The 10,081-nt window shown below is 34.3% G+C and overlaps 1 protein-coding gene across 1 annotated transcript in view; it reads right to left on the reverse strand.

Moving 5' to 3' along the window:
• LOC107757191 (vesicular, overexpressed in cancer, prosurvival protein 1-like) overlaps window positions 1–10,081 on the reverse strand; it is a 44,403-nt gene that overhangs the window by 7,945 nt on the left and 26,377 nt on the right. Inside the window, exons 3-4 of the mRNA XM_016574609.1 lie at window positions 4,101–4,178; window positions 2,597–2,730 (exon numbers count right to left, since the gene is read on the reverse strand). Coding sequence (XP_016430095.1) covers window positions 2,597–2,730; window positions 4,101–4,178 — 212 coding nt within the window. The remainder of the gene's footprint in view (window positions 1–2,596; window positions 2,731–4,100; window positions 4,179–10,081) is intronic.

Genomic DNA, 10,081 nt, shown 5'->3' on the forward strand with positions numbered 1-10,081 from the left:
ATATATATATATATATATGTATATATATATATATTTATTTTTTTTAATTTAAATTTTTTTATTTTATTAATTAATCATAATGAAAACTGACTGATGGTAACTCACAAAATTGAGTAGAAATATGAAATTATTTATTAAAATTAAAAGCAGAATGATTTATATTTATATTTATAATGTTTCATAATATTGAAGTTATTTATAATTCATGATATTTATATGTAAATAAAATGAAATGTATCACAGTATCCACAAAAATATTAAAAAGCACGACTGTTTTCAACATTGATAATAATCAGAAATGTTTCTTGAGCAGCAAATCAGCATATTAGAATGATTTCTGAAGATCATGTGACACTGAAGACTGGAGTAATGATGCTGAAAATACAGCTGCGCATCACAGAAATAAATTACAGTTTAACAGATATTCACATAGAAAACAGCTGTTTTACATTGTAATAATTTTTCACAATTTTTGTACTGTATTTTTGATCAAATAAATACAGCCTTGGTGAGCAGAAGAGAATCTTATCAACCCCAAACTTCTGTACATTAATCTTCAATTTAGGTTGTGCTTATTTTCGTTGTCTACTAGAATAGCCTATGAACTCAATGTGCACCTTATTTACTGTCTTAATAGAAGTTCCTGCTCTAATCGTGTATGATTGATCAGTTCACATTTAATGAAGAAAGAAATATTCATCTTGTAGTCTTTCATCTGTAATGTAATAACTTGCTTCTCCTCAGTAATGACTTTCCTTTCGCCTGCTCGAGTTTAACAAGTGCCTGCCTGCTGTTTCAAGAGGAAATCGCACCGCAATCGATCGCAAACTCTAGAATCTAACTTTCCCACTTTTCACAATGCAATCAATTCCTACTGGACATAATGAAGTGCCACACTACATTCTTCTCCTGGGATCTCCTGTACTGCTGTAAACATTATGGTCGTAAAATGAGCTGCAGTGCTGTTTCCTTTCTATCTGAAGCAGTGGTTCAGTGAACAGAGGATAAGAGTATGTCCTGATATCATTTCCCCTCTCTTAGCCCTACTCTTCCTTGACTGCATTATGAATAAAGATGGCACAAGATCTGCCAAAATGCAGTTCCAGTCTAGGCAGGACGCTCGGTGGATTTTGGTACAGGGCCTGCCGTCCCATGTTATAGTAGGGCTGGAACAATTTTTTTTCTTTCTTTTTTTTTATCAATTAATTCAAATGTAAAAGGTCAAACACGTCCATAAAATGCATTTTTAAACAGAAAAGCAATAGAAAACAGAAAGCTGTGCAGATCCAGTACTGTATGTCTGATATCTGATGTTTGCGTTTTTATACTCTTTTATACGCTTATAAAAGTATATATACTTATACTTTTATACTCTTATACTTTTTAGATCACTGAACTGCTGATATTATACTTGTATATATATCTTATACTGCTTCTTATACTTTATACTTTGAATTGACTTTTTGATTTGATCCCTAAAACTGAATGCCTACGTTTTGGCTAAGAAATTTTATTTATATTATTTATGAACATATAGGATATGTTTGAGACAAGTTTGTACAATATTTGCCTTACTATTATATGTTTGCAGAAAAGATGCATGAAATATGAAGTAATTTGTTTTACATTTACAGTATGTTGAACTTCTCGTATGCTGCACTTGGAACATAACTTTCTTTAATCAGATGGTTTTGTAAGTTTTTAATAAATGTGTTACTTGAATCATGTTGAAATTACGATAAGAGGACTACTTTAACCTTAAAAAAAGAAGAACAACAAAAAAAACAAAAAACCATCAAAATCATGATCTTGAATCGGTCAAATCTTCTGGAAAAAGGAAGAAAAAAAGACAATATTTTTTGCCATATACACTTAGGCTTTGGATGATGAGGATGATGGTGTGATGTTGTGATGGCGTGATGTTGTGATGGTGATGATGTTGTGATGGTGATGATGGTGTGATGGTGGTGATGGTGATGATGTTGTGATGGTGATGATGTTGTGATGGTGATGATGTTGTGATGGTGTGATGTTGATGATGTTGTGATGGTGATGATGGTGATGATGTTGTGATGGTGATGATGCTGTGATGGTGATGATGTTGATGATGTTGTGATGGTGTTATGATGGTGATGATGGTGTGATGTTGTGATGGTGGTGATGTTGTGATGTTGTGATGGTGATGATGTTGTGATGGTGATGGTGTGATGGTGATGATGGTGTGATGTTGATGGTGATGGTGGTGATGGTGATGATGTTGTGATGGTGGTGATGTTGTGATGGTGATGATGGTGTGATGTTGATGATGTTGTGATGGTGTTATGATGGTGATGATGTTGTGATGGTGGTGATGGTGATGATGTTGTGATGGTGATGGTGTGATGGTGATGATGGTGTGATGTTGATGATGGTGGTGATGGTGATGATGGTGTGATGTTGTGATGGTGGTGTGATGTTGATGATGTTGTGATGGTGATGATGGTGATGATGTTGTGATGGTGATGATGTTGTGATGGTGATGATGGTGTGATGTTGTGATGGTGATGATGTTGTGATGGTGGTGATGGTGATGATGTTGTGATGGTGTGACGCTGACCTGGCGAGCTGACCGGTTGTCTGGTGAAGGACACGTTGAAGGCGGGCTCCTCGCTGAGCACTGATGGATACATCCTCCGGCGAATGAAGAAGCCCGCTCCGCAGCAGAAGAACACGCCCATCATCAGCAGCAGCCTATGAGAGAGCAGACACACACGACTGACACAACCACCATCAAATCACATGCCAGCTGCTGCACATTACCCACAAACGGCAGAAGTTACAATTCTATACTGTTTTATTGAAGTGCTAAATAAAAAATGGGTCAAAGATGAGATGTCCCAGTTTGCTGTCTTCATCAAATTAAACTTAAAAAAAGCATTAACAAAAAGCTTCAAATAACTTAAAAAGTAAAAATAAAATGTAAAGAATATGGCTGAAATATTCAAGTAAAAAATAAAACTTATTCTAACCTAGGGATATGCCGGTATCAAATTTTCATGTTGCGATTAATTGCTAATGCTTTTATCACGGTATACGGTATTATCGCGATATTGAAATTTAGTTTTTAAAAAAGTGCTGTCATAATACAGTAGAACAGGTTTAATAACTTTTTTCTTATAACAAAAATAACTGAACATTTAAATGCAATAAAGCAATACAGAAAAATGTATAAAGTTAAAAGTATTCTTGCTGTCAAATGGGTAAAACTTGGTGGTTTGAAGGATTTAAAAAGTGGCAAAGATTTAGAATGATAATTCATTAGTATTTTAGGGCTGAACTGTGATTCTTAAATACAGTATTTTAATGTCATCTAATTATTCTTGGTGTAGCTTTTTTTGGTATGTGATCTATTACATTGAATGACATTTCAGTGGGTGTCTTCTTGAAAATCATGGTAAAAATGTCATTATTTTTTTGCTCAGAACAAGTCAAATGAAACAGGAAATTCTAATGTATGAAGGGAAAACCCTTACATTTTAAAGCTGTATTAAACTTTTGTTTTGATGCTTGAAAACCTTTTTCATATTTGACCCAAAGATTATTGGAGTATGTTTTACAAGAAAATACGGTAACACTTTACTTAAAGCCTTTATGCATAATGCATTGTAAAGGTATTCATAATGTACATTGTAATGCATTATATCTTTTCATGATTTTTCTAATCAAATTTAAAATGCATTATAATATTTGTAGGTTTGTTTTTCATGTGCATTATACTTTTTAAAAGTGTAACAACAAATATTGAAGTATTATAACTATAGTTACAATTAATCATGAGATCATACAATGCATTATAAGGTGCATTACAATGCATAATTAATGCATTAAAACTACTTTTATAATGCATTATACATAAAGGCTTTAAGTAAAGTGCTACCAAAAATACTAGTTCAGTTTTTCAACTTCAAAATTTCACATTTAAGTCCATGTAACTTGCTGTTTTATAATTATTTGTGAAATTTACTGGCAATTTACTGAGTGAAAATAGTAAATCATACAGTAAATGAAAAATAAAACACAAAGTAATAATGTATAAAAGGAGAAGAAAAGGCCATTCTTACCAGAAATACCAGAGTCTCTGGATGGAAAGCGCTCGGACGCAGCAGCGAGTCCCACAGCAGTCCTCATACGAGCGACATCTGTGGAGAAACCGTGAAGAAGAAAAGATGCAATCAGTTCATTTCCATTTCCAACTAAATGCGTGCACAGATCCAGGACTCTTCACCGAGAGCCGATGCCATCTCATTCACAGAAAACATGAACAATGATGAATGAAGCAGCGGTGAACTGGAATGAAAACAGATGCATTGAACTGCTGATACACTGAAAACTAATACTAATAAGAAGATTGTCTTTCCACAGCAGCTGCAGTATTTGCAAACCTTTCATACATTTTGTGCAACTTTAAACAGTTCAGAATCCTGCAGTGATCAGAGTCCAGACGAATATTTTATTAGCTTTTGAAGGCTTCACCTCACAGTTCTTCTGCAATCAAACCATATACGTGACCCTGCAGCACAAAAGCAGTCTTAAGGCGCTGGGGTATATTTGTAGCAATAGCCAACAATACATTGTATGGGTCAAAATTATTATTTTTCTTTTATGCCAAAAATCATTAGGATATTAAGTAAAGATCATGTTCCATGAAGATATTTTGTACATTTCCTACCGTAAATATATCAAATCTTAATTTTTGATTAGTAATATGCATTGCTAAGAACTTCATTTGTACAACTTTAAAGATGATTTTCTCAATATTTAGATTTTTTTGCACCCTCAGATTCCAGATTTTCAAATATTGTCCTATCCTAACAAACCATACATCAATGAAAAGATTATTTATTCAGCTTTCAGATGATGCATAAATCTCAATTTCGAAAAATTGACCCTTATGGCTGGTTTTGTGGTCCAGGGTCACAGATACCGTTGGTGACACTGAGTGAAGCAGTGAGAAGAAACGACGGTCAAAGAGACTCATTTTCATCACAGCAGGATCTCTCCAACTGCTGAACGGGGATTTTCATTTTGTAATTGTGTTATAATGAGTAGCAATTAAAAATTAGTTGAGCCAATGCTATTATTGGCAGAATGTGGCAGTAATGACCAATAAAACATGATTTATCTACTATATGGAAATGTTATTATAAAATATATATTATTGTGTTAATTACAATAATAATTTATTGCATTAAACATAGCAATGCATACATGAAAGCACAATATACAGATCTATCTATCTATCTATCTATATATCTGTCTGTCTGTCTGTCAATCTATCTGTTTTTAATAGTCACTTTTAAGTCAGTTTTAGTCACCCAAAGTTGCATTTATAAGATTGAAAATACAGTAGAAATTATGAAATATTATTACAATGTAAAACAGCTGTTTTCTATGTGAATATCTGTTAAACTGTAATGTATTTCTGTGATGCGCAGCTGTATTTTCAGCATCATTACTCCAGTCTTCAGTGTCACATGATCTTCAGAAATCATTCTAATATGCTGATTTGCTGCTCAAGATACATTTCTGATTATTATCAATGTTGAAAACTGTTGTGCTTCACAATATTTGTGTGTGGAAACAACATCACAGTGCAGTTTGAGTAGTTATGGTCTGTCTGAGCTGAGATCCAATGCATTATTGATTCACAGATGTGCTGCAGATAATATCACCTGAAATATGAACATATGCTGAGAAGCATCAGTTATTCAGATTCTCTCAGTTAAAGCATGCCTGTGCATCTGATCAGCAAACCCAACACTGGTGTGGATCCTATAGCAATAAAGACATGAAGCAGAGCGCTGGACTGACATTTCCATAGTGAGGACTGATGATGACGACACCAGTTCTTGTGTAATTTAGTGTTGTTTCATTTTAACTATTGCTAAAGTATTTTATCACTTCTAATTTTTGTGGTTACCCAACACATATAAACTGGTCTAAATCTGTCACACAGCCCAAGACGTCAACTACAGAAGATATGGGAAACTTTTTCCACTTCCTTTAATAAGTTGTTTATTTATTATTCTGTTATTACTTTATTATTTACATTAAGCAGTAATTAATGAAAGTTTACATAAATGTATTAGTTGTGTTCCTATTGTCCTATTGAATTCCATGACTCTCAATTTACTTGAACTGAATGAATGCAGCTTGCGGAGAAAACACAATCTGATCCGCATTATCAGAGCAGCAGGCTGTTCTCCTTCAGGTCCTGTGGCGAAGTGCGTGCTACCGGTTTCAGATAACAAAAGTCATTCTTTATTGCTATCTTTGGTGTGAAAACAGCAGCAGGAACATCAGCGAGTATGAGCAGTGAACGGACAGTGATGTCAAAGGATTGAATCCAGTATTTGTTTTTATTCTGAGCTTTTCTAGATGCTGTGATTTATGCAGCTTCTGCTAAACAGGGAATCATTTCAGAGCAAACTGAAAGCCCTGTGCATGAGAAGAGAAAGAACTGTGCTGATTTGCTGTTTAATGCCGGTTTCTTCAGTGGCTCTTCTGTCCCGTCACATCAAACAGAGATGAGCTGGCGCTCTTCAGGAGGAATCAAAGGCCATTTTAGCAGAGCTTCAGCTCGACAGCAGCACTAATGACCGAGACTCACTAATCAAAGCAACGACCGACAGAGAAAAGACCGTCTCAGCAGCTAAAACCCTGCTCGCTTAGACTTCTGCAAAACCCAAGAGCAGTTCGAATCCTGAACAAGCACTTCACATGTTCAGCTCTATATTCACTGAACGACAGCATGTTCCTCCTCTAAACAACACTGAAAGCACTACACCCTTTTTCCAAGCTGTGCCATATTGTGAAATGAGAAATAAATTAGCCCATCAGAACCACTGCGATCTATTAGCATACTTAATGGGCCATTTCTGAGGAGCCAGCGGGAGGAGAACGTGATTATTACCATCAGAGGAGCAGCATCACAACCATACCTCCCTCTGCAACAATACATCAATCAGAAATTAATTAAAAAAGAAATACATCAGCCTGCACACAAGACACAGTGTTTAATGCCAACCAAATCATAAATGATTTCATACCATACAGCACTAAAGAAAGATCAAATATAATCTCACTTTAAATATATAAAAAAGTTCAAACATTCTGGGGAAGTTTTTTTTTTCGTGGGACAAAATCAATACTTTTATTAATCAAGGACGCATTAAATTGATTAAAAGTGACAGATCAAATGTGACACTGAAGACTGGAGTAATGATGCAGTACATCACAGCAATACATTACATTTGAACATAATATTCACCTAGAAAACTTTTATTACAATTTTACATGTTGATAATATTTCATAATTTTTGATCAAATAAATGCAGTGTTAAACACTAAGATAATCAGTTGATCACTAATAAAAATCTGACAAAGATACTAAATGCATCATCATAAATGTACTATCTTTGTTCAAATCTATATTGTCTGCTAAATACTTCTTTTTTTTTTCTTTCCTTTTTTTGTGTCCTGGGGGGGGGTTAACTTGAATCCCTACATAATGGAATATGATTGTGATTTATAGGTTGCAGACATTATTCTAAATAATGCAGATCATTATTTATTCATTTATTTATCACTATAAAATGGGACTTCATTTCTTGCATGCCATAGCACTGTAATTTCTATTATTCTGTTTCAGTGTACGCCACTGTATCTCATCTGTTCTGTTCTGTGCAGTGAAGGTTCATCTCTGCCATAATACATCAATATTACCTCGTTCATAACTAATTCATATGAACTGAATCTGCAGCCCGCAGGTTTCTGCATTCTGCATCTTCCTGCATCTTCAATTATTACATATTGTGGCTATTCTGAAAGCAGTACTTAAACAGTCTGCTTCAAATACTTAAATACTTGTAAAGCAGTTTTATTTATTACATTTAAAATATTGCTGCGTCTCAGAGAATTAAAAAGGAGTCAATGACAAAGAGTGTATGTGTTGAAGAAAAAGAAAAATCTTTTAAAACATTTTTGTGTAACCAAGTTTCATTTCCTTCAATACACGCAAGTATAAAATTAATTAATTAATTAAATAGTGAATAAAAAAAAATAAATAAAAAAAATTTAGTTGTCATACAAAGGTCAAATTATTTGATTTAAGGAAAAAAACTGCTTTCATTTATTTATTTGTTTGTTTACATGTTTCTGCATATATTTGCTTTGATTTTGGGAGACAAAAGTGTTTCAAAAATGTTCAAATATCACATTTAAAATATTGTTGGCCCTGTTCAAAAATTATATTAGGTTATATTATTTTTTTTGTATTTTATTTATTGCTTTAGGTGTTTTGTTACTAATGAATCATACCATGCAGAAATAAAAGAGTTGTATAGTGCAAGCTATGTGTAAATAGAAGCAAATAAAGTCAGAGCCTCAGCCGGCGTCCTGCTGAAAGCATCAATTTAATATAAATCTAATGTCACAGAACCCTCTTTAACAATGAATTCTCTCAGGGCCTAATGGATCGGAATAGACTGTGATTTACGTAAATTATAGGACTATATCTCAGCGTGTGTCAGACAGTTTACCACAGCAAAATATACCATTTATCAGTTCTGAAGTGAGCAAACGCTGTTCTGTGCTGATATTAGCCTTTACCTGTATGTGAGTCAGAACAGTGTTGGCGTTGAGCTTCTCGAGTGTAAGGACAGTTCAGCTTCACAGAAGGCAGTTCTGACCTGAGTTTTTCCTCTGAAGCTCTTCATATCTGAGAGAATGACTGGACTTCAAGCACGAGTCAAGATGTCAGTGCTGATTTTCAGCAAACCTCTGGGAGATTCATCACACGCTATCAGTCACACAAACTGAAAGGATCCAAAATAAGTCCTGTAATTTTAATGACTAAGCAACAGCAACAAAACTGCAATTGAGTATACTATGTTGAATATGAAACCACTTTTTTGTTTATGACTGAAATGTATGTCTCTCCTATTAATTAAGAATACTCTGACTAATAATAAACAACAAAACATTTTCTTGTAAGACATTACAAAAACATTTGGTGTTGCATTTACTTTGAAACAATTTTAACTCGGAAATTGCTAGTAAAAGTTTACAAATTATTATGAAGAAACACCTTACATATATGGAGGGCGTCATCAAATTTTTTGTTTGAAGGAGATCGTTCCCCTCCAAGGGAACTCGCACTGCGTCCTCTAGTGGACACTATTGGGAACGAAATACCCACTATGCCTCGGTGCATTGCCTGTTCACCTGGTGAAAAGAGCACCAAAAATAGTGGCAAACACCAACAGCAATGACACCTGGACAGCTAAAATAACTTGGGGGAAATGGGGAACCCAACCAACTATTATATTAAGGAGGGACTTCCCATTCAGTCAAGTTGGGAACTAGGGATGGGCGATATGGGCTTAAAAATATATCACGATATTTCTGGTATTTATTGCAATAATGATATCAATGACGATAATTCAGGGAATCCTGTTTCTTTAGAGAAAAGTATTATCTTTCCTATTTTTACCCAAAATAGGGTGTTGTGAGCATTACTGAGTACACACGTAATGTAATGACTGTTTAATTCACACTGGAAGCCAGAGGGCGCCCTTGCGCAGAAACTACACATATGCATCGCAGAAGTAATAGCACTAACGACACTCCATGAAATCCCTAATATGGACAAAGTATCCAGTTATCGCTGAATAAAACGCACAACGGAGATAGAGAAATTTTAACTGATGAAACTTAAAGACAATAAACATACGAAATATAAAAAATACCCAAGATTGCTTGAAGAACACAGATAAACCATATATTTTGTGTAAGAAAAGTATATTTATAATGCAATGCTAATCGATAGCCTTTATCACTGTATATAATACTATCATTCTGTAATATGAAACCACGTCTGGTCACAAAAAGAAGTTATTTCAAACACTCGACTATGTTATTAAGTTAATTTGGAGAAAAAGCATGTCAATAAATGATATTTTTGTTGAACAACAGGTTTGTAAATAGGCTTATACACATGCAAAACTGTATCGCACACATGCTACTGTACTACATTTATTCA

This window comes from Sinocyclocheilus rhinocerous, unplaced genomic scaffold (genome assembly GCF_001515625.1).
Source record: "Sinocyclocheilus rhinocerous isolate Xijiao unplaced genomic scaffold, SAMN03320098_v1.1 scaffold1464, whole genome shotgun sequence".
NCBI lineage: Eukaryota > Metazoa > Chordata > Actinopteri > Cypriniformes > Cyprinidae > Sinocyclocheilus > Sinocyclocheilus rhinocerous.